This window comes from Bacillus rossius, chromosome 1 (assembly GCF_032445375.1).
Source record: "Bacillus rossius redtenbacheri isolate Brsri chromosome 1, Brsri_v3, whole genome shotgun sequence".
Lineage (NCBI taxonomy): Eukaryota > Metazoa > Arthropoda > Insecta > Phasmatodea > Bacillidae > Bacillus > Bacillus rossius.
In genome coordinates this window covers 261098235-261124917 of record NC_086330.1, presented here as the reverse complement: position 1 = coordinate 261124917, position 26683 = coordinate 261098235, and the positions used below count along the sequence as shown (strand labels likewise).

The following is a 26683-nucleotide window of genomic DNA, read 5'->3' as shown; positions in this document are numbered from 1 at the left end:
ATTGACGTCATGTGACATTCAAGGGATTGAATTCAAGAAAACTATATGTAATTGAAAGAAATATTTGATTTTTTGTAAGTGCTCTAGATCGAGATCCGTAGCTGTACAATTGCAGGATGAAAAATTTGGCCTACTGACTGCTGCCCTGATTGCTTAGTCCATATTTGGTTTTTCATTTATTTATTTAGTTACTACTTATTTTTTCAAACCACCCATGTATGTAGGGTGGGAAGGTTGAGCGGCAGCAAAAAATAACTTAGCTTAGTTCTTACTTTAGTAATCTAACATAAATTAAACCTAACTTAATGATACTAAACAGTTTTGTTGTGAGTTTTGCCCCACCTGCAAAAAATCAAATACAATTCTGCTAGTCTGCCAAATGTAATTGTAGTGCTCTTAGTTGATGCAAGATTGGCCAAATCACAAACAATAACACATAATAGGTTTGTTGTCATATTCAGTTTAGCTGCTAGTGGTGGTCTTTGGAAACTGTAAACCAAATTGCAGCATCCTATTTTTGGTTCTTAAAGTGTCAACAGCTCATTTCTCCCTCCCCCTTCCACTTCCCACTTTTCCCAAAAAATTACTACCTAACCTTTGATGGGAATTAGTCCCTCATATTGGAGTTCTGAATTTTGTTTTTATAACATAAATTTTGAGCTATTTTTTGGCATGACAGCATAAACCATACCTCACTAGTTTTTAGTGCACCTTATTACTGTCTGATATTTACTAAACTGCTCTGATCTGTGACCATCGAAAAGAAATAACTGATTATTTTATGTAGGCTACAATAACTGTCATAGTAATTATCTTATTAAATGAATATTCACTTCGACAAGTGACTATAGTTAGTCATGTTGAACCAGGAAATTTAATACTGAAACTGTATTGCAAGCTGTGGCAAAATATTTGATAGTGGGCGTAGTCCCCCTTCAAGGTGAATGCTTATATCTGCTTCCGCATGTGCCTGTATGTGTATTGCTGCGCACTGGATGACATTACTGCCCAGCCCTTAACTTTCAGCAGTGTTAGTCTCATTTCTTCAAGGCAACCGGGTTCGATTCCCGGCAGGTTTGAACCCAGATTTCTCATAAGTGGTAAAACACATTGTAGTCTTTGCCATCACCCTAGGCACTCCTGCAGGTCGAGCATGGTTCTTTTACTCGTCACCGTCATGCGACGACTTGTCTCCGGTATGACGGCTGGAAAAAGAGAGCATGAATCCCATCGTCATAATTCTCCCATCACTGTTGCGGCGTCTTACCCAAGACAACTCGGCATTCGATAATATGCAGAGTTTGGCAGTGAATTTGCAGGAAGAACTCGCTTTGTTTGGCAGTTGGTGTACTTGCTTGCAGTTTGCACCCAAAAGAAATCTACCGAAACAAAAAAGAGACTTAAAAAACTTAGGCTTGAAGTTTCTACCCAAATATGCAATTTACACAATTATATTCAATATTCATATCATTATGCATTGTATACCAAATGGTTTTTGGTGTAATGTAAGTTTTATAGACAATTATTTGCATCGTAATACACCCGTCATTTATAGGACTTAAAATATAATGAAATCATTTAACATGCATTGGTTATGATTAAATACTATCTAATAGGCTCAATAAATGTTTTGTAAAACTGTGGAAGTTTTTAGTTTTTAGTATGATCGTATTATTTAGCCATCTAGTTAAAGTGTTGTCTGTTTTTCTTAGTTTGGTTATCAGTAGTCATTTGTTTCTTATAACATTATGATAAAATAAAGAACTCCTGCTTCTCAACATTATTAGACTTTAATCATAATTGGGTTATTTTCGTTATCCGTTGAAGTTAGCTTTCGATTTGAAAGAACAGAAACAACCCAATGTGCTCGAAATCCCATTAAAACTGTTTAAAAATACTGTTGTTTTATTAAATTATATTATGTTTAGACTTGCTTATATAATTTTTTATGCACTACAAGTATTGTTACATTTTGCACCCTAGCATGTGTCGGGTGAATATGCTGATAATTATTAATTTAACATCTTGAAATCTTGAAACAGTAGAACATGAAATTGGTGGTGTTAATTAAATGCCTTAATATAACTTAAAGAAACTGTAGTAGATATAATTGTGACTTTAGTGTATAACAACCAGAAAATTAGAGGAAATAAAAATATCTTCTTCTGAATGTATTACTTTCTTTTCACAAAAGCTGCTACTCTCAAAAACTAAAATTTTATTATTAAGGATAAACACGAAAACTTTTAACTCTACTTGAAATAATGTTCCTAAATAGTTGCCATTTTATCATACTCCAAAGTATTTTATGGAAGCCTTTGTGTATAAAATATGTGGCAATATGCGATACTGCATTAGCAAACCTAGCCACCTATGAAAGTTGTGAGTAGGCCTAACATAAAAGTCATTAAATCTTGGGAGGAAATGTTTTCTGTTTAAAATGTAATAAAACAAGTGTGTAAAATAACCAGCAGACTGCTCAGTATTTAACCAGCAGCATTCTTGTGTATTTTCAATCTTATCAGTTCTCATATTTAATTTTTACTAGTGAAACAATTTTTACTGTAAGGAAAATCAAAAGGAAAAACTCACTGTTTTGGAAGTTATATAAACGACACATTTGAATGTGTTTTACACTTAATTTTTATTAAGAATAATTTACTAATGTGACGTTATCTTGTTAAAAATATTACTTGATTCTGTCCTAGCCTTTATTTTTTATTACATATTTCATTTGACAAACTTAGACAGCTTGCATGTAGATTATGTGTGTGTGTGTGTGTGTGTGTGTGTGTGTGTGTATATATATATATATATATATATATATATATATATATATATATATATATATATATATATAAAGAAAATAAGAATCAGTATGATTTATTCTCACGAAACATACAATACCATATATTCATGCCATGTAACTATTAGCAGAGACAATTGATTTTGAAGTTTGTTGAGAGACCAACATAATCTTTTTTAGATCCATCATATATTGTGTCTACTTCATTTGTGAGTGTATAGGATTAAGGAAAAACATTAAATTCAAAGAGAAGTAATATATTATTGAGCATGTTTGAAAGAATTATTTCCAGTATTAGATGAAAGGCAAACACGTCGACTGTATGACGTGGATAAATGAACATACGTATGACGGGCATATCATAGCTACGACGCTTTTAACGAAAGACGATTTTCAATCCATGCTGGTTTTTAGTGGCAAAGTGTTGTACCGATTATGTGTTGTCCCGATGATGGATAAAAAAGAGAACCATCCTTGCCCTGCCATTTCTCCTGCCCATTCATTCTATCTGTGCCATTGTTATCTCATCACCCCTCGTCGTCTCCAGTGACCCCGATGTCGACGAAACATTGGGACTTCTCTTTCATTCCCTAAATGCCTGTGTTATGCTATTGCACTGCTTGCAACAGGACAAAGCCTTTTACTTGAGAATGTTGTTCTGTGTTTCAGATGGAACGAAGCCCTGTCATATCTTGGCTGTTCCACATACGTGTTCTCTGTGAGTACTTCATCATTAGTGCAGACTGTATGGCCTGTAATTTTGTTGTGATTCCTGTTTGTCTGACTCTGCCTTTTATTTTCTTCACCCATTTGGATTTCATTGAGTATTCTTTTTTTCCCTGCTGTTATCCTGGTTGGAAAGCATGTGTGACCAGGTTCGGAACTGAGTTGTTTGTTCCACACATCCTCACGCTGCAGCTTCATGTTGCCGAGAGTAGCGTGTTCAGACCGTGGTGGAGATTGTAAATAAATACCAGGCTGATCACTCCATCCAATATACTCACTTGCAAGGCCATGTAGAAAAGTCTGGGGAAATAATCACCTAGGTTGTAAATTTTAATCCATAACACAGACGTGTGTAAATATTTTCCTTTAGAACTGTATTATTATTATTCTACTGTAAACATACTACCAATGGCATTCAATAAAATAGTTTGGATTATAAGGCTGCCTAATTGGTATCAAACTACCTGAGTAAAAAAATAATAATCCTACAGAATAGTTAAACCACTAGAAACGTTGCCTTGCACCAACAACCCATTATTCTGAAACCCATTATCCTCTCGGAGGTCTGTGCACAGCTGGGGCCGTGGTGGATGAGCGGCCAGGTCACTTGCCTTTCACTGAGGCGTCCGGGTTAGAGTCCCAGCGAGGCCATACACAGATATTTCATGAGAGTGAAACAGGACAGATACTGAGCGACGGTGGGTTTTTTCCTCGGGCTACTTCACTTCCATCACCTATTCATTCCCTCTGTGTTGCATTCTCAACTTGTTGCCATTGATAAGTAACTACAAGATTTATGGTTTATTTTAGGTCAGTTTGTTTTTAAAACAAGATATTCTGGTGTTATTGATTTTATTTTTATACATTGCCTTTATTCACAAAAATGTTTATTCAACAAATATGGAGCTAAAATATTTCTTAATATTTTTTTTACCTAAATATTCTCATTTTGAATTATACATGATGCACCTATACAATAAAATCATTAGTAATAAGCATGTCTGGAACAGGCCTAAAATAAAAATAATAACCAGAAAATGTTTTGTGTTTGAAAAATGAGCCAACGTAATTAATGTAAAAAACAGTCTTACTAATAATAGATGCAAGATCAAACAACGTAACAATAATTTTTTCCAGTCCATTAAGTTCATACATTTTGGTACAAAATTAATGCTGAATAAATTACATTTAATGAATTTACCATAGTAAAAGATCAGGTGTTTGTAATTATAATTAATTTTTTGAAATGGCTGATTCATTTATGTTATTAGTTGCATTTGGGTGTTAAAATATGTTGTAGTGATGCGCATTGCGGTGTTACAGTAGACTCCCGCTAATCCAAACAAGTTTCATATTTAAAAAATAAGTTTTGGTGTTTTCGACATGTATAGTGGTTTTGTGCTTTTAAAAGTGTTATAGGCTGTGTTACATGATAACTTAATTCTTATAGAGATGTATTTTAATCCGAACGGGTCTCAATCGCAACTAGTTCAGATTAGCGGCATTCTACCGTGCTTGGGTTTTATCACAATTAACCATAAAATCTTGTCCCTAAGCCCAGATTTATTGACTGATGCGCTGTGTGCGTAAGTGTGCAATGTAGAACCGTGTTGAGACAAGGACGGCATTGCTGCAGCCCTGCTGGTGATGCTGGGCAGCCTTGACCTGTTCTTCGTGAGCCACGCCTACCAGTCAACGGTGACCAAGGGGGCGTCGGTGCAGCTGGTGTTCGGGTTCGAGTACGCCATCCTGCTGACCATCATCGTCAACATCTCCCTCAAGTACGCTCTGCACGCCGTCGACCTCAACAGTGACAACCCGTGGGAGAACAAGGCAGTGTTCCTGCTCTACACAGAGCTCGTCATGGGTCAGTGCTGCGTTCCCTCTTTTTCACTTCTGTTGAGATTGTCTGGTTTCGGTCATTATGGTGCACATTACACTCACTATTAGTTAAGAAAGATATGTTTATCATTTATCATTGTACCCTAAGGGAAAAAAATATTCCCTTCAACACTTAAAAAAAACTGCGTTAGCATGTGATTGCTGAAGTCAGATGCCCTAGAAAATTATATCATTCAGGTAAGTGGACCTGAAAATTCACATTATCACTGATATAGAATATGAATAAGATTCTTGTAATGTGTTTAAGGGTGCCGTCTAATGATGGAATTAAGACTGTTGACATTTACCTGCATGACTCATTTAAAAAGTACATTCCACGTCAGTCTGGTGGATTTAAGTTTCCCCGTACCTGCATTTACACTTTTATGACCCCACCAATCTCACAGAAATGTCTGTTTTCAACCAACTGTTTTGTGGAATAAAAATCATCAGAATTTAAGGAATTCGCCAGTGGGACATGCCCTGGAACTTCTTGCATTGATTCCTGCATTTTAACATGCATGACACAATGGAAAATTCCCATTGGCAATACTAGAGGTAAACGTCTGCATCGGCGAAACTTCTCACCGTCTTGTGGTGCCCTTTGTAACGGCCTGCCGGATGCTTCCCCTCCCGCCACGCTGAAAGAGTGAAGTGAGGTGGGATGGGGGCCGAGGCCTTGCCAGTGTACTGGCATAACAATTACATCTCTTCTCAAGAATGCTCGCATGAAGCTAAAACTGTGGGAGAGCATGAATACTCACTGCGTAACATTCAGTACCTACCTGTGTCCCCGAACTGAGTTAGTGTTAATACGTTATAACTACAGTACACGCCCGATTATCCGCGAAATTAAGTGGCAGGGCCACCGCTGATAGTTAGGGACTGGAAAATGTCGTCGTTTTGAAAGTGCAAAAAGCGGTGGTTTGAATTCTTATAAGCGGTGTTTTCATTTCTGTGTTTTCACCAATGTGATTTTTTTGTGGATTCCCAAAATTAACAGTAATAATTAATATGAACATTATATATTGATACAGAGATACTAGTAAAAACATTCTTAAAGCCTTTACAATGAGGAAATTATTATTTACTTATTGTCATATCTGTACATAATTTTAGCTTCTATATTTGTTAGTAATGCTCTTAGCAAAAAAATTCACAGTTTCCTGCTTGTCACAGATCATAAAACACAATACATAATATTTACAGCTGCAAAGTTGAATACATATGTAACACTAAACACATAGACATGGTGTACAACTAACACACTAAAACAGTGTTCAACCTTCAAAATAGATTTCACTGAGAATAGCTACATTTTCAGCATTAAGGCACTGTCGTTGGTCACTTAGAACAGAACTGTACTTGGAAAAAAATCGTTCGCAGTCTGCATTTACACATGGCAACCATACACTTTTCAAAGCACCCTTAGAAAATTCTGGATGATTTACAGAAAGAGACAATAATATTGCAATAAAATCCAGTGATGCATCACTTTTGTATCCTAACTGTTTCTTCACCAAGAACTGAAGCTCTTTATAGCCTTGAAGCAATTGACTTTCATCGCAGTCCTTGAACAATGCCATTTTCTTCAATTTTTTACCAAGATCTTTTGTTACTTCCGTAATTAAAATCTGTGCAGGGTCAAAAACACTCAGTTCAGAATAAAGGTGACTTGCAGGATCACTTGAAATTAAAGCTAGCAGCTTAGTGTATCCATGTGATGCAGCTTTTACTAAGGCAGATTTAGCCTGAGCTTTTGCAACATCTCTCCCACACGACTGCAGTGCTAAACTTGTTTCTTCGCCAAAATTTCCTGCTTCAGCAAGCTGCAAAACTTGCTCAACTTTGCGTAGGTTACCACACAAAATGTTGCTACAAGGATATGACGACCCTTCCAACAACTTCGTCAAGTCAACAATTCCCTTTGCTGTTTCTTTGATGAAGGTAGCCTGCACCTTAATATTAAGGACCTGTTCCTGTGACAAACTTGCCAAATACTGAACTCCAACATTGCTAACTGATGCTATGTCGTCACTCTTCATGAACTCAACAATAGCTTCTATGTAGTCGGATACATAGGCTACAGACTCGTACCACGAAGACCATCTCGTGAGGACTGGCATTGGGAACAGTGGAACCCTTCCAGCTTCATATTTATCATCCAGAAATTGCCGGAACAGATGCTTTCTCTTTCGAGTGTTCAGGAACGCACTCTTCATTTTGGAAGTGGCATTTTGAAGTTCAGGAAGGTACTTTCCCAGAACATTCAAAATCAGATTGATTTTGTGCGCCCAACACTGAATCACTACAACATTGTCCGACATCAAGTTGGTAAGTGTGTCAAAACACTTCCCCATGTATCGGGCTGAGTCTGATACTAAGGCCAGGACACTGTCATAGCTAATGTTATATTTGTTCAAAGAATCAAGAATAGCTCTTGAACAACTTTTTGCATCAGCTGTTTCAAGAATGTGGACATCACCTACTACGATTTCAACTTGGTGACTGGCTTCTATAATCTTGAAGATTATAACGAAAACACACCGACCTTGTTTGTCTGTTGTTTCATCGCAGCATACCGCAAGGTGCTTTCCTTTGACCTTCTCCTTGATGTTTTCTTCCCTTTCCATATTTAATCTGGGAAGGTGCTTTTCTCGCAAAGTCTTTACACAAGGCAATGCGCCAGATCCTGAAAAAAAAATTTCCTCAAAATTAAGACCACCATTAGCATAGTTTACTGGCATAACGATGTACTTCAAGTTAACTGTTGTTGTATATTGGGTCAATTGCAATTTACAATACTGGACATTTGTAGTTCAGGAAAACGTTTTATTTGCTAGGTTAGTACTACACTCGTTCAGGTATTGAAAACAAAATGAAAAGTTTGTTAGGTTAGGTCAGCTACTTTTAAAAAAAAGTTAATTGTAGTGGGGATGATTGGTTAGTTCAAGTACATTAAAAACAGTCCGGCATCGCAAACTACAATAGACCTGTTATATCTGAATTTTTACTTACCTTCAATAAATTCATTCATGAAGTTCACCATGTGTTCATTGTTAAGTTTCTCAAGTGGTATGTTAGCCTTTACAAATGTTTCTGTGACACATTTTCCAAGATAATCTGCCGATTTTTTGTCTTTGACAACTTTATTAAAGCATGATGCAACTGATGTTTGTAGTTTTGTAGTCTCTTCTTTTGTTGCTGCTAATGACGCCACGTGTTTTGCCGACTTTAAATGTTTTTCAATAGTGTCTTTTCGATCCCACGAAACTTTCGTGTTGCAAAACTTACACATAACCGTGCTATTATCTGTACAGTAAAACCCCTCCTTCTTATACTGAAATGCTCGATCCCTTGCACTTAATTTATTCCGCATTTTTACTCACTCACTAGTCACTATCCAATTAATAATCTTGTTAACTTGCCGATTTGCCCGTCGGAGTAGAAGCCAAAGTGAACATGACGACAGCAGCAGTTGCACACCAGTGAAAACTATTCTCTTTCAAGTTAATTTTTTTTTCTTCCGTGGATCCCAAGGTATTAAAAATAAAAGTGTTTATGTACCCCGCAGTCTCCATGTAAATAATTTTATATTTTTTTACCGTCACTTTTTGCCCGATGTATTAAGTAATTTTCTTGTTATGTTCTCCGTAATTACGTCCCAAAGTCCCACTCAATGGCGTGTTAATTTTAATCATGAATTTAAGTTACTGGCTAGGAGCGTTATCTGTAGGCCATAGCAGCAAAAAAAATGGCTGCGATGACTGGCGAAAGGAATGGTTTACACCGGCGGACTTTTATTTAATTAAAATGAATCAACGTCACGTGAAGTGTTTCATATTAAAGCGGATGTTAGTTAATAAATAGAAAATCGTAAATTACTTAGCAATGATTAGCATCGCAAATTATTATAATACATAATAATAATTAATTATAAGGTCTACCCTTCATGTTTTTTTTGGTTAGGACATTTATTTCCTTACATTTTTTTATTTAAATGAACATATTGTTTGTGAATTGCGTCGATGCGTGTGACTGCGACTTATTTTTATGATTATGATACTAAATTTATAATAAACCTTTTCGCGCATAGTTTGTTAAAATTCGTAGAAATTTCGTTTTTTCGCAACAAATGGTATTTTTCGCATTTTGCACTTAATTTCGCGCGAATTCGTGAAAATTTTGCGATCGCGAAATTTTCTAGTCCCTACTGATAGTGAAAATCGCGGATAATCCGCAAAAGAGCCGAAAATGGGAAACAAAAAAGGAAACATTAATTTCAACTTAGAAAACTAAAAATTTATGTACATTAAAAGTTACAATTAACCAGTTTGTCTTTTTTCTTTAAAATGTCACGCACTGTTGTTTCCCCGACTCTATAATCTAAACACATCTGCTTCCTTGAAGCGCCATTTTATACTTTAGAGATCATTTCCAGTCTTTGCGTAATCGTAAACACGACCTTCTTTCGCTTTTCTGCCATTTTAAATCCGTAGCGAAAAACACCAAACCAGGCAAATACAAACACTAAACACTAAAACATGATGTAACCAGGCAAAACTAAACTTTGACTGGTCAGCAATCACGCTCAGTGTCAACAGAAAAGGTGAGCGGAGAGAAGAAGGTGGGCGTGTCAATAGACCATAGAGAAAGAAAGGAAGAGGCCATGATGGTGAAGTAGGAGGAAGAGGAGGGGAGCAATCTTGGCTGGCTGACTGTTTGTCAAAGCAACAATACGACTAGAAAGAAAGCGCGACAGAGACAAAATGCCTGCCTACCGCGTGAGTTCCGAGAAGGCCTGTGGCGTTTTACTGAATACTGCACACAATGCACTCGTCAGTAGAGTTCAAATTTGCTCACTTGTAATAAAATACAGATTTACAGTATGTGCTGTATTTTTTCGTAGCATGCGCGGATAATAGGGAGTTTACTGTAATTATTAATTTGTAGAGTGTTAGGTATATTTCGAAGAAAGACTACCTATTGTAGCCGTTGCCATGGTGCGACTTAAGGAAAATTTTAATATAAATCTCATTTTATGTTCCATAGACCCAGAAACCATCATCAACTCAAAAGTTTATTTGTATGTCATATTTGTATGCGCGCGCGCGCGCACACGCGCACACACACACACACACACACACACACACACACACACAGTCACACACAGTCACACACAGTCACACACACTCACACACACACTCTCACTCACACACTCACACTCTCACACTCTCTCACTCTCTCACTCTCACTCTCTCACTCTCTCACTCTCACACGCACACACCACACACACACAATTGTAAATTTTCTAGAAATTATCCTAAACTTTGGTCCAAAACAATTTTTGATCAATGAGCAAGGGGTTGAAAAAACTATGTGGGAATAAAAAAATTATTTAAACTTGTGTATTACAGTAGAACCCTGTTATAATGTTTTTCAAGGGAGCACAAGAAAAAACATAAGCAGGAAAACAATATAAGCAGGAAATCTCAATTTAGCACTTAACAATGTTCGAGCTTTGTACCAATGGACTCACCAAGCTATGTAAACAACTTTAATGTTAAAACCAAAGATAGTATACTTGATACATGAATTTTCTGAAACAAGCCAACAATTTTTTAACTTCGTCTTGTTCCCTGGTTAAATTTTGTTTGTCTTTAAAGATACACTGCCACATTTTTTGTAAAATTGTCTCACGATTCATGATGACAACATTAAGAGTGAGAACGTCTACTCCTTCGCCACCTGAAAATGTTTAATTTTGGGATTCCTACATATGAATGAAAAAAAAAAAAATTTGTAAGCAATAGAAAACATTTAGTTATGCCCTCGCTCAATGGTTGGCAACTTAAATATCGTAGGACTATGTACGTTCATCTGAATACCCACTGGAATGGCAAGGAAGAGAAGAGTTTACTAAGGGTGCCAACTGACACGTAACTATGAACATTGTGTACCTTCAGTATATTGCATAAAATTGTATTTTAACATTTTAACGAACTTCATGTATTGTATGGCAGTGATTGTAAACATAAACATACATAAAGGAAACTTTTTATCGTAAGTGTTGGAATAATTTGGTTTTAAAACATTTTTTCCCCATTTATTGAATGTCAGAAAGCAAACATTATAAGCAGGAAATTACACTATTTATGAACGTTATATGCAGGAAATAAATACATTGTCCTTATGGGGGAAATATTGGGACTTTAAAAATATGACATTATAAGCAGGGAAACATTATATGCAGGAACATTATAACAGGGTTGTACTGTATGTATACTATCGAAGCCATTCTTTTTTTGGTTTAACTTTCTAAATATTGTCAGAAACGTTTGTCTAAAGTAAATTTTTATGTAACCAACCATTACTGCAAGAGGTGGAAATAACAATGGTTGAAAGATAACAAAATAATCACAACTTTTTTTAGTAGATATTCTATAATATCCGTAATAATTTATTGCAAAAATCTAAAGCATTATCCAAAACCTTTGGCTGAAACAATTTTTGATGAGACGAGCTATATACCGTAAAAACGGGAGTTGAAAAAAAAATTCAAAACTTCTATCAAATATGTTCAAGTTAGGGGTGAGCGGGACAGGAAATTTAGCTTTAGGAAAAATTCGGGAGGGAAAATCAGATTTCACTCGGGATGTCTGGAAAAATCCGGAAAACACATAAGGTATAGAGCATACCAGAAAAATTATATTTTTGAAATGTTTTTACCAGGCGGGATTAAGTTCTATAAAAATACAAAACTGGTGAATTACTGCGTTTATAACCTAAACCTAAAGAAACTATACAAGATACTACATGACATTCTTAACACTCTTGAGAGTTCATCTTGCAATTTTTTGACCTTTTTGGAAAACAGACTTTTAATATAATGTTCTGTTTTCATGCAAGAAAACCAGTTTCAATTGCTGGTATTCCCAGATATGTCACTACTAAATTACATAAATTTGACATCATCATTGCATTTCGTTCCCACTACTTCAGTGGGTTTCCAGTTTGCTCTATTAGCGGCATATTAAAATATGTTGTCACCTGTGATCTGATGAGCACCTACGAGAGAGTTTGCAGCTAATTATCAAAGAGTGGCTAGAGTGATTAGCTGATTCTGGTTTTTGTGGTTTTGTAGAATAAAATAAAAAAAACCTTTACCAAACATCTGAGATGCTAATTACAAGTAACAAACCAGGTTATATTAGTCTATTTATAGTGGAAAATAATAAAAACCATACTGTAGGACTATTAGCAAATATACTGCTATGTACTGTAGAATACTACCCAATAAATTTTACATCCAAAGAATAAAGAATATTAAATTTAACAAAAACTGCCCACAGTAAGAAATTACCCCCTTTTGTTTCAGTGAGCTGTACCAACAAGTTGTTTACAAATTATAATTAAATTGTTGTGTTAATATTAAACTAGCACTTTACCTGAATCAGTGTCTTCTTTTAGACAACTGTCAAGTTTTTGCTGCAAAGAATTGACTGCGAATTGTTTTTCATTGATGGACACAACCGCAGCCTTGAAGCATAGTTCTAACAAAAGTGTTGTAAAATATGGCTCTTGCCTTTGATATAAAGGAAAGCGTGCCTTCAGTCCAAAAAGTAAAGCTCTACAAAATGTGACACCAGACCCAATTTCATTAGAATGAGTTTCAGTGTAGTTATTCAAAAATGTCCCAAATTGAAAACAAAACTGGAATGACCACTGGATTTGTAGGTATTCTTTATCGATAAAGTTCACTTCATGCAGTGGTTTAAGAATTTTTACATAACCTTCAACAAGTTGCCACTCACAGTCCTTGTGGTGAAGCATCGGTAGTAACCTGCCGTGGCCGTTACAGTTCTTGCTGCGTCTCATCTTCTAACTTCACAGTTGAATGTTGCATCAAATTCCCTGAGACCTTATGTGCTACCATTGCTTGTTTTAAAACTTTTTACCTCACTTCTTGCATTTAGCACTTAGTTTATCGTTGCTTCCTTGCAAAACAGTTCCAGATACGAGTCTTTTCATCAGCCATAGCTGCTATTGCAAAGATTATTCCTCCAAAAACTTCTTTCTGACATAAACTAAACAAAAAAAAAATAATCACATGAAACGTGACCTACTGCCATACATAAAATATTATCATGTTTTTGTGAGTGTTAATAATACCGTGTTTTCTCGTATAATCGTCGCACATTTTATTCTAAAATCAAGTTGAAAAGTAGGGGTGCGACGAAAATGCGGAAAAAATATTTTTGTTAGGTAAAGTTATTCATAAAAACAAAACCCGTTCATGGAAAGTTCGTTTATTTAAAAAAAGGTGGAGTATACAAGAGCACGCCAAACAATTTATATTAATAATTCCTTAAACAAAAACCTTTCTTCAACTTTAAATAGAAAAACCAAAACTCTAACGCGAACGCAAGCCACTTGAATCTGACGTTAACTAACGTGTCGTAGTACACACTTACCATGAAAGAATGCGGGCTATCAAATGTAGTTAACTCGGCACCTGACAGAGAGCGCGCGTTGTATGCACTCAGCGAGATATCGATATTCGACTACGTGCGCGCGCTCTATACGGGAAACAACATAACCAAACATAAATGATGCGCTGGCTACATTTTTATAAGCAGTACGCCGTGGCAACGCAGACAATCAGATAAAGGAAATAATGTTTAAAAACGTCTTTATAAGAAAATTTACACGTCAAACAACTTCGTATTTCTGTTAATTAAATAAATAAGTGGTAATGACCAAAATTAAATTTTAGATTATACCTACACCGCGGCGATGCAGACGATCAGATAAAGGAAATAACGTTTAAAAACGTCTTTATAAGAAAATTTACATGTCAAACAACTTCGTATTTTTTCCGTTAATTTATTAAGTAAGTGGTAATCTACATACTAATATTATAAAGCTGAAGAGTTTGTTTGTTTGTTTGTTTGTTTGTTTGAACGTGCTAATCTCAGGAACCACTGGTCCGATTTGAAAAATTCTTTCAGTGTTGGATAGCACATTTATCGAGGAAGGCTATAGGCTATATTATATTATCAATAACATTAGGGATCCTTACTAAAAGTCCAATTTAGAATCAAATGCGTTGGAGGGGGTTAGATACAACATGCAGTACACGTACGAAGTGTGTGTTGACAATGCCGCAGGCGCTAGAAGTTTATTTCCTATTGCCTATTAACATTGTTGCCATGCACTAGATGCCTTATCATTCTTAATTTTCCCATACAAGTAAAAAACACCCGTGTGATATTAGCAACGAAGCAATCAGTACCCTCATAAGAGTTCAATTAGTATTTATGTACTTTTTATCACGTTAAATTGCAAACCTAAACTATTGTTTTTTTTCCTCTCTGTGTTTAATTTGTTTTTTTTTTCTTTTACTAGAATTATTTTTATTATTTTTAATTAATTTTCATTTTTCGGACCATCAATAATTTTCCTCTCCCGTTACAATTCTGACAAGGACTTGTATCTATATATGTATATATATATGTATATATATATATGACTCACTCATTACGAGATCTCTAAAACTATACACCTGATTGACTTGAAATTTAGCATAGTTACTCATTTTGTGATGTAGACGCTCACTAAGAATGAATTCTGCGGAAATCTGATCCCAAGGGGAGTTTCGGGGGCGTAATATATCAAAATTTCCAGTTTTTGGTAGGAAATCACCATGGCAACTGCTGTTGCTTTGTTGATGCTTCATTCGTCTATGGCAACGACTATTTCATTGTTAGTGCAGTCCTCATCACCGTTGAAATTTTGTGGGTACTTTAAATATCAAAAATTGCTCTTTTTTTCAAGTATATATATTTTACAGACTTGAAACTTCACAGTAATGTTCCTTATGTTATGCAGGATGACATTTTCTGAAAATTAGATCCCATGGGTGGTTCAAACCAGGCAACAGTGGGTACTTTTGTCTGCATGAGAACAGGATTTTGCATTGTTCATGCCTTCTGTGTCTCCATGGCAACGGGCATCGCGCGGCAGTGGCGTACCCACAAGGAGGGGCATGTATAATGAGCGGCGCAAGAGTGATCTGCCTGTAGACTGCCGTAGCGAAGTACGGGTACATCAGTTGTACGTTGCGTGCACGAGTCGGGAAACCATTGGTGCTATTCATTTTCTCTCCGGTACATTATACAGCATTGTAATAAATTTTCACTGAATTTTTTTTTATTTACCATTACTGTAAATGGGAGATGTGGCTTAATTTTTTTCTATTAGTATAGCCGTGCGAAGCCGGGTCGGGCAGCTAGTGACCAAATAAATATTAGATTTCTACTTTAAAATACATAGTTTTATACGGAAAAGATACCTACACAAAGCGCTCGGCATCTACTAGCAGTACCAAAAACATCCTGCGACGTTTACGCGAGAAGTTTTTTTATCCCAATTTTAACAGCCTAAAATATCGTTGCGACGATTACGCACGTGCGACCATTGTGCGATAAAACACCCTGCCCGTGTAAAACTACCCTAATTTCCCTCAGAAATAGAAACTATTAAATTTAATCTTACTTTAATTGTTTACATATGTCACAAAAAAACCGATAGTTTTCCATCTGTTGTTCACCATAGCATAACCCCGCACCTTAGTGATGCACGAGCCAATCGCAGTTTTGCCTGATGATTTTCGTAAATTTTTCTTCTTGATATTTAAAGTCAACACATGGCCATGAATCAAACATAATTTTAGATATTTCTATTTCATTAAAGTAAAAACAATAATTAAAACAAAAAAATAAAATTCTTACGTGTGTTATATACACGGGAAATTACAATAAAGCAGCAAACTATTACAATTATTTCTTATTCGATGCTGTATTTCAGACCGATTCGCTACCCATTAATTTGTTAGTTTTGACAATAATCATAATGTATATAATTTTATGTAAATTGTTTATCAGAATACGTGGAATTTTTTTATATTTTCCGTGATAAATATGTCATTTTTCATAAACGTTAGTTTTCTCTTCTTTTGTTGTAGGCCAAATGGCCCGATGTTAATAGAAGCTCTAATTTTTTTTTGAATGTGAGATTTTTTTATATTCATGATGTGCCAATCATGTGCATTATATGCACCCTTTTTTTAATTTTAATATAATTGAGTTTTTTAAAAAAAATTTTATTTAAAATTCTTAGCTCCCTGCCATTTTATTCAGCCCAGTGTACGGCCGGGACAATTCTTTTTCAGCGTGTATTTTTTTCTCTCCCCTCCCGCCCTTACAAACACACACAATCCGGTTCACAGCTTCGCCAATGCTACGTAGCGACTTGGAGTGCTGCTTGAAGCGCCCCGGTCCCATATCCCCCGCTTGCTGTCATGTACTAAGTCTCGTTACACTAAGTGATACGCCCACATGCCCTAAAATTATATTACAGTAGAATCCCGCTAATCCGAACTAATTGGGACCGAACCCTGTTCGGATTAGCGAAAATTTGGATTAGGCGGAATATTGTCATATAATGCCATATGTCTTTTTGAGGTGTATTTAATGTATGATGTGTCAAATATGTATGAAAGGTCAGATGAAAAATACACCTTTATTACTTAGCGTACATATTTAGTATCATATAATATATTTAATTACTCACATAGTCTAAACTGCAATTTCAAATATTCCGAGTTTAACAAATCCAACAGTCTACATTACGTGACAACATTAGGTCGAAATGAAGGGCTGTTCGTGAGTGTGTATTAGCGGAAGGGCAGTGACCTTCAACAAGAGTAAGCAAAGCACCCATCCTCCTTCCCACATAGGCTTACGCTGCGCCACATGCTACTGTTGTGTCACCTGCTACTGCACACTTGCCCTGTGTTTTGTGAGCCCTTGTGAGCGGTGTGTAGTGCTGTTGGTCATAATGACAAACAAGCGTAAACATAACTCGTGTACATTAAAAGAAAAACTGGAAGTGCTGAAAAGACTTGACAAAGGTGACAGTGTCACACTGTTATCGAAAGAATTTGGGGTCGGCAAAGCAACCATTTCCGATTGAAAAAGAACACAGGTAAAATTGAGCAGTTTTGTACTACCACAAGTGAAAAAATTATTGAAAAACGTAGCAAAACGAGTGTCTTCGTACGAAACATTGCACCAGGGTTTAAAATGTATAAACAACGCCTAACTGTGTTAGCCTGTTGCAATGCTTCTGCCACAAATTAGCTTCCACTGATGGTTATCAGCAAATCGGCAAAACTACACTGTTTTAAAAACTATAAAATGAACACTCTCCCTGTATTTTACAGAAACCAAAAGAAAGCTTGGATAAATCGTGTCTTGTTCCAAGACTGGTTTGAAAAACAATTTGTACCAAAAGTAAAGGCTTTTAACAAAGAAAATGGATTGCCTCCTAGTGCTTTGTTACTCATAGACAATGCTCCTTCACATCCTGAAGAAATGAAACTTGTTTGCGGTGATACCAAAGCCATTTTTCTCCCACCAAACGTCACTTCAATTTTGCAGCCAATGGACCACGGAGTTTCGCAGGCTTTGAAACAGAATTACAGAAAAATTCTTCTTCGTAGTTTGCTTGAAGAGAATGAAGAACTGACAATCTTGCATAAACTCAAGAAAATCAACATCAAGGATGTCATTTACTGGGTAGCAGAAGCTTGGAAGGAAACACAAAAGGAATATTTACAGAAATCATGGACATATCTCTGGCCTGATTTAGAGTTTGTCCAAACTGTCTTCCCCAGGCAAAAGAAAATTTTGAACTTCTTCAACTAGTGAAAAAAATTGTACCAGGTTGCGAAAATGCAGAAGAGTGCGTTGAAAAGTGGACGGCCATTGACGACTGTGGCCACAGATGAAGTTATTGTAGCAGCTGTGCAGGGAATGTCAACTGATCTCGATGCAGACGACAGTGAGGAGGAAGGAAACGCGCCGACTGATGTTTCTCACACTGCCGCAGCCAGTACCCTTGATCTGACTTTGCGCTACGTCGAGCAACATGCCGATGCAACCCAAACAGATGTTATGTTTGTACGGCGTTGGCGAAACATTGCAACTTCAAGCCGATTAAGTGCATTGCGTCAAAGGAAGATTACTGACTTTGCTTCTTAGATAATGGTTTGGTTTTTTAAGTTTTGTTTTGTGTCAATCCTGTACAGAACATGTATTCTACAAATAGTATGTAGTAAGTATATTCAAAAATTTTCAATTTGTACCTATGTATTGAAGTACTATGTACGTAATCCTATTTTTTTTCTCTTTTCAGTTAGACAATGAAATAGATAAATTACAAGTTTCTTAAGAAAATATTAATAAATGTACTACATTACTTGAAAAAACTTGTTTTTCTTTACTTTTCCTAGTTCTTAAATGGCATAAAAAAATTTTTTTTGTCCTAGCCCTGTTCGGATTAAGCGGATATTCGGATTAGCGGGGTTAGCGGGACTCTACTGTATTTTAATTTTATAAAAAAAAGGCCTAGGAAACAGCTGAGCAAAATTATAAAGAAAAATTACAAGTTTTACCAGAGGTGGCACGAGGTGATGAACAAGATAATTTTATACTCCCTGCACACAAGCAACTTGGGAGCTAGTGGATTGTTTAAATAGATATAGGTAAATGATAAATAAATAACTCACTACATAAGATGATTGGTCTATAGGTTTCCTGTTTTATTTAAAAAAGAATTAAATAAATCTGTTTTCCTTTTGTTTTGATTTCACAATAAAAGGTATTAATAAGTTACAAAAAGGAGGGCCGGCTCAATATGGTTAACACACGTTATACTATACTGTTAACACTAAATGACATTTTATAGCAGGTTAGGTTCATCCACCCATTACTGTAACAATTTCACATTTTCTTATTTGATAAGTTCTCTATGGCACTGCTCGCTGGTATTCGTTTTAATAATTTGTTTAGTTGGCGGTAGGGAGAAGTTATATTTTAAATATCACCCGGGGCTTCAAAGTTGGACATCTGGCCGGGGGAAGCTCTTCTTAAAGGGACTTGAAGCTGGAGGTCCTGGACAATATGATGGGTGCAATTTCGGCGCCCAAATGTTGAACCCTGTCTGAAACACAAGCCAAATTCCAACGAATTAGACCTGCTTCCAGTCAGTCAAACAAGTCGGTGCGAAAAGGCCAACAAACGGGAATTTGGGGAGGAAAAATAGACAGAAGTAACTCACCAAACAGGGTGTAGCTCCTGGGCTCAGTAAATGTCTCGCGCAGACATCCGAAAGGCGCGGACCGAGAATTGCGTGGATGACGTGGCAGAAATCATCATTTAGGAAGATAAAAAAAAAAATTAATAAACTTTAAACTAAAACATGACTTGTTTTATAATTACTACGACTGATTGGCTAGTACTGAATTTTTAACCTGGGATCATATCCCTTAACACAGCTGACTACATTCCTTATTCAAACGAGTTCGTCATTGCCGCGAAAAAGCCTCTTAACAGAGGTGACGCCGAGATGACGCGGTAAGTAGCCAAAGTCAGAGTGCTGCGATGGCGGACAAAACTCCTAATTAAAACGGGCGCTCGGCCTTAGGGAAAAGAGGGGGAAGGTTCGGCTCTGGACCGAAAACTTCCGGAGGAGATCGAGGTGGTCGTAGCCACGACTTCAGTTGTTTGCGCCGAAGGGCGACTGCTGCGGTCTCTACTGGCAGGCACAGAAAGCAACATACAATCGACTTTTACACGACACGAGGAGGAAGCATAGGGCCTTATGGCGCAGCCGGTGCTGCACTCTGGCGGCCTAAAGGGGTCAGAAGGGGGAGGTTAGCAATGTCGCCAACAGGTGTCGCAGGCGTTAGCTCCACTTGCTGGCGCCAAGAGCAGACGTTACTTTTTCTGTCGCTAGATGTCGTGGGTGGTCCATCTTTGCACATATTTTTTCTATGGCAAATCGTCCTTGAAGTCGGGCACTGCCTGGTGAGGTTCACGTCAGGCCAATGCTAAATTCTGAGAACCAGGGCGGTGGACTGGGAGGGGGAGAGTAGACAAAAAACGCAACGGGGCTTGGAACGAGCGTTCACGGGATACTCGTTCGTGCCGAGACTCGCTAGTCTCAGCGGGTCTCTAAGAAATAGAGCTTGCAGGCCAGAAGCTGCTCTATGCAAATTTAGTCATGTAGGGAATTAATATTACAAACCCCGGACGTGACTGCAAGCGGGAGAAATGTCAAACGGACTGCCAACGACGTCTTAGACTTGCAAAAGATCAGATTGGTTCCTGAGAAAAGGGGCCTCGGTCCACTGGCACATATTTAACTAAGTAGCGTAAACCAGCCTAACAAAGTGTAAATCAACTTTTTGTAACCAAATTATATAAAAAATAAAATTTCCAAAAATAATTTAAAATAATAACAATTTAAAAATACGTGCAGTAATACCTAATTTCCGGCACAGAAGCCTTTTCGTGACATGACTTGCGGAGGCAAGCAGACATTCAGCCCCTGGTGACTTCCCCGAGGTCTCGCAATCAGCAAGCTTGGACATCCAGCCTGGTCAAATTCTTGGTGCGGCAGATACACCGTGGTGTTTCGTCGCCTCGGTTCTCACGAACCTTGCAGAATTTCCCCCGCACTCGCCAGTCCCCTCGTCCAGAACCCAGGCCGGGTCAGTCACCGGTCATAACCTCCCCCCCTCCTCTCTGGTCCATGGTGGTCATAACCCACAGCCACTCTCACACTCTCGTCCGCACACCCTGCCGGCGATGAGAGGAATTAAGATGCGCCGGACTGCTAAAAGACGTATCCGCGATCCATCTAGCGGAAGCGAGAGACACTTACCTCTCCCTACCATCCTGGCTGTCACCTGAGGGCAGTACTGTCGTGCCCATAAGAACAATGTTCAAGTTGAATCGACCCTCGACCTGACCGCTTGCCGGGCGAGTTGAGTTCCCCACTTCTCCGTCCAGAGCGCGCCTGCCAAGGATGCCAACTTCGAGTGTCTATGGCGACAAGCGCCGATGAATACCGAAGGCTCCCCCCCCCACCACCCCCCCCCACCCCCCACCCTCTTTCAAGGGAGACTTCGCCTTTTGATTTAGCGCCTTAACCGCGCCCGAGGTCACTTTTCTTAGGGCAGCTAACCGCGAACATCTCTGGTCAGCGACTCTCCTGACTTACGCGAGAATTAGAAGACTGCCGATCAATCAATTGGAATGTAATCTATTACAGTTAAGGCCTCAAGTGCCTATTTCCTATTTTTAGCTTTTAGTCTGCCTAAGTAGTCGCAAGTTAAATTTTTTTTTTCCTTCTTCCAACTTTCTTTGTATTCATCATGGTTTCCAAAGCCAACCGTGTGCTACCGTGTCAGTCTACGAGGTGGCAACCAGGCAGCTGAATTCTCCCCGCAGTGGTGAGTTTTTTATGTTTTTACCCCTTTTCCACCAATCGCGGTGGCGAATTCCGCCACCGTACCTATCGCCTGCATCCGAGGTAATTCGTACCGAATGGCCTTTGTTGCAGTGCGGGTTCGAGAACACCCCTGGAACCCAGTTCGTCCTAGAACCTTCCACATCAAGATTTTGGCCCAGCAGTTTCACAACACTCGGTGAAACGCCTTCGTCATTTTGCTATCTCTCTCTTCTCGTCGTCTGCGGCTCACTATGCTTGACCGCCAACATATACTAGTCTACCTACCACCCGTGCCAGTTTATAGACTTTTAATTTTTTTATTTTATTGTTTTATTTCATATTTCAGAACTGTAAATTTATAATTTCAAGTGCTATCCAATGAAACGAAACAATTTTGTGTAATTATATGTTAACCTTCATAAGTAACCCTGTTGAGGCCCGGGCTGATTGTCAATTGTTTTTCAATTTTTTTTAAATAATGTTTTCTTAAATTTGTAATATGCAAACCATATAAAAATTATGAAAGCACGGTCAAAATAAAATAGAAAATCAATTTTTAATCAGAATAAATCAAATAGCTCGCCAACCAAACCTTAACTTCTCATTTATAAGCCTTACAATCCTCTCCGCCATCTGTAAGCCTACAGGGGCGGTAATAAATTCTTGTTCACCCTCCTTAGTGCCCCTCTGAAGTATTATTGACATATCTTTTTATTATAAGTTTATCTTCCTAGTATGTTTCCAAATTTTTGTATCTTAGAAGTTTCTCTAAAAAATTACTTAATAGTAGTTAGCGCACTAAGGAGAGCTGTAACAATAAAAGTACGGGGAAAATTATTATTCCCTCCTGAAGGGGAAAAAAAGCGTTGCCCTCTCAAAATTTCTCTCAGAATTTCTCTCGAAAGTCAGGATCCCGCACATACCTAGTTCAATTTTTTTTTTAACCATCTTCATATTATCTTAAACCTTAGTCCAAAGCAAATTTTTGTGTTACCACTTATTAGTGCAAGGTATGAAAAATAGTGTTTGAAGGTAAAAATGCATAAATACCTTAGTAGGCATAATATAAAATTCATTCTATGTTATTCAATGGTGGATGTATTAAACTAAAATAGTTTAAAACAGTACAAATTCGCTACCCTAGTGGGCACGCCATCATGCAGGGCGGCCCTGAGTCTCTTCCTGAGGACTTGGACATTGCCACTGGAGGGCAAATTGCGTAGCTGTAACTCATAGGTCAGCTCATCTGACAGCAATAACTCCGGCTTAAACATACTGCTCGGACGTAAATTACTGATAATTAAAACAAAATTTTAACACACATGTACGATTCAAACGTACACCATAAATACTCCTCTCTTAACAACTATCTTAATTTTAAATATTTCATAAGGCTTCCTATATTAATATAAAATACCAACTAGCCCCAATGCGCGGGGAGTAAATCACACTTCCAAGGTGGGGGGGGGGGGGGGGGTATGTGCCCAAACTTATTTGCGTATAAAGTCGCCGTGTTACTCAAACAACTGCGCGAACGTCCCCTGTCAGCTTGACCTGCACCACCTGTATACGTCCACAAGGGGATTGACCTGCCACTCGCAAGGTCGTCTGCCACGACGGACAGAGGGAGAGGGGTGTGCGGGAGGAACAGGTCTGTGTCTTCGCCCTCAGATTACGGGCGTGTCGCTGGCTCGAGCGGGGATGATGAAGGGGGGGGGGGGGGGGGGAACGCCAGCTGAGGCGAGAGATAAGATACGTCTCGCTGCCGGCCTGCTAGCGGACCGGACGCCGCGACACTGCTTGCGCCGCGCACAGACTAAGTCCGTACGGCACTTTAAAACTCAATCATAACTTTAAAATAGAAAAGCAATATAACTACCGGGTGTACCAGCGATCAGTTCACAATGTTATTATTACAAAATTGCTATCACAAAAATTAATTAATTTAATTTTTTTTTATATATTTTATTTTAGGTATGCCTACTTTATTTAGGTATGCCTATAGACCAAACCACGCTCTGCTACTAATTGAAATGCCCCTCGTGCACAATTTTTATATTATTTTTAATTAATCAAAAAGTCCTTGGAAACTGCTGGGCAAAATATTAAGAAAATTTTAAGTTAATCACCAGAGGGGGCACGAGACGGTGAACAAGACAAAATTTACACTCCCTGCGCACTAGTAACTTGGGAGTTTGAGGATCGTTACAATGAATAAGGTATTTGATAAATAAATACACAAAATCGGTAGCTTGGTCTATAGGTTTTCCTAGTTTATTATTAAGGAATTTCGTATACCTGACAATAAAAATCTCAGTAATTAACAAAATTAAAAGGGGCGCCCCGGTATTATTTAAAACAATTCATATTACAACCAGACAATCAAATGAATACATTAACAAAATTTCAAATATAGCTCCCAACGATTACATATATATATAAGAGATTCCTCGATTTTCCAAATTCTTGAGGATGACGTCCTTAAAACACTGCTCGCTGGTATCTTTGTTTTAGTTCCTTCTAGTTAAGTGAAAAAAATATATATATATATCTCATATCACCCGGGTCTTTCCAGGAGGACCTCGGACTGCGGGCCAAACTCTTCTAACAAGGGGGGGGGGGGGGGGGGGGGGATCAGCTGGAGGTCCCGAAGATCATGCGGGGGCAATTTCTCCCTCCGTAACTTCGACCCTGTCAGACAGGGAAGTTGACTTCTATTTACAGATGCGTCGCCAGCCAGGAACTGGATCCCGCGAATACGCGGCTGGGCGCAGTCGTTTTCTAATTTCAAAAAAAAATTAAAAGACAAAAAATAACTATTACATTTTATACTACGCAGACGGACTAAACTACTTGAAAAAGATTATAGGGATAGCATCCCTCATTAAGGTGACTACATAGTCGGTTGCGGCCGGATGGAAGTCTTGCAGAGTCTCGTCGACTCGCCGATAATCAAACGGTCCGTCTGCAGTCGCGGCGCGAAGTGTCCGCGGAGAAACGCGTCTCGTAATTAAAAGTAAAACTTGAATCAAAAGTGGAGGGGAGGACTGGGAGTCCGGACCGAAAGTTCCCCGAGTGAGGGCCATACAAAAAAACTCTGATTGAAGTCTCGAAGCTGGTAGCATTGCGTCGACTTTAGCGCTACCTGTTGAGGGCTGTCTGAAATTAAAAAAAAGGATCGACTCGCCCAAGGCGTCTGCTTAAACCAAGGGTTAAAGGGCGCAGTCTAGTGCTACACTCTGGCGGCCTACAGGGTAAGTTGGCTGGGTGGTTAGCGAGTTTGCCGCTAGGTGTCGCGGGGTGGTCCATCTTGGCACACACATTTTTTTATGCAAGGCATCCTGGGAGACGGTCGCTGTCTGCTGGGGTTTCTGACCTGTCATTGGCCTTAGGCGAATTCTTAGAACCGAAAGAGGAGGGGGGGAGCAAAAGTGCAACGACGCTGAGAACAAGCGTCCATGACGTGCTTTTCGAGGAGAGAACCTAATACGTATTCGTGACCAGACTTACTTCTCTCAGCAGCTCTCTGAGAAGTAGCAGCTTGCAGCCCAGAAGCTGCTCTATGCAGTTTTGGTCATGCAGGGAATTAAAATTACAAACTCTGGACGTGACTGCAGGCGAGAGAAATTTCAACCGGACTGACCATGTCCACATTAGACAGCAAAATATCAGATTGGCCCCCTGTGAAGGGGCTTCGGTCCACTGGCACAAAGTTTAAATCCGTGGCGTACACCGGCCTAACAAAAGTAAACACCCCATTAACAACCAGATAAATTAAAAAAATAAGAAACCCCAAAAAAATTTAAAATTATAGAAAAAATTAAAAAAAGGTGACGAAATGCCTAATTTCCGGCACAAGATTATGTATGTGTATTGTAATTTTAGAAAAAAAATTTTTTTAACCTTGCAAGATAGATGTTTAGTGGGACCAGAAAAACAAGGATAACTTTGAGAAATTGACTGGAGTGTATGTGTAGAAATGCTGCTTTGAAGTCAACAAGAGTTAAACCACAGTTGGTTCAACCATGGTGTGTGTGTGTGTGTTGCAGGTTTCTTTAAAGTTGTACTGTACATAGCATTCGTTGGCATCATGGTGAAAATCTACACTCTGCCACTGTTTGCCTTCAGGCCGATGTACTACACAATGAGGTCAGTACTTGCTAGAACTATGTACAATAGTGTGTCTTATCCTTAGTTCCAGTGTGCATTTAAATGCGCATTTACTCATTTCAATGCACAGTTTATACCATTTGCGCTGTCGTTGTTTCGGTGTGCTCTGTTGAGATATATACACCATAGAGAGGCAAGATTATATGGTGAAATGCAATGAAACCGAAATAGATAGCAAAATTAAGTGAATACACCACCAAACATTTAAATGGTAGTCAATAAATAGCCAAACACCGAAAGGCAAGTTAATAACATTGCATAACACCAAAATCCATTAAAATTTGTCTCAATTACCTCAGTATAGATTTTAAAATATACAATTAATTTCATAAATCTGTAGGTTTTTATTTAAAAACCTAAAATGTTATATTCAAAGTAATAAACATTATTTAGTTTCTATCCAGAATTTTTTTTTTCAAAGTAAAGTAAATAAAATCACTCTATAGCTGAACCATACATTCAAGGGTAAAGCCCTATAGAGAAACATCCCTAGGATTTGAGTTTTAACATTGCATTTTTTTAATTATTGAATGTTTTAGTTTTAAATTTTTGTTTAATTTTCTCTGATCAATATATGTAGAATAGTGCGACAAAAAACAAAAGAACCTGCACTGATCCCGAGGTCTCTGGGTGATCATGTGACGAGCATCGAATAGGAGAGGGGATTAGTAATGCAGCTGCTTCCTGGCTGATAACACTGATTTAGCTAGGCTGTCTGGCAGTACTAATTACATGAAC

General features: G+C 38.0%; 1 protein-coding gene across 2 annotated transcripts in view; it reads left to right on the top strand.

Moving 5' to 3' along the window:
• Nucleotides 1-26683, top strand: part of LOC134527525 (E3 ubiquitin-protein ligase synoviolin B) — a 118597-nt gene that overhangs the window by 12169 nt on the left and 79745 nt on the right. For both annotated transcript variants that reach the window (XM_063360269.1, XM_063360270.1), the window contains exons 4-6: nucleotides 3476-3524; nucleotides 5169-5399; nucleotides 25825-25924. In XM_063360269.1, the coding sequence (XP_063216339.1) occupies nucleotides 3476-3524; nucleotides 5169-5399; nucleotides 25825-25924 (380 nt within the window). The remainder of the gene's footprint in view (nucleotides 1-3475; nucleotides 3525-5168; nucleotides 5400-25824; nucleotides 25925-26683) is intronic.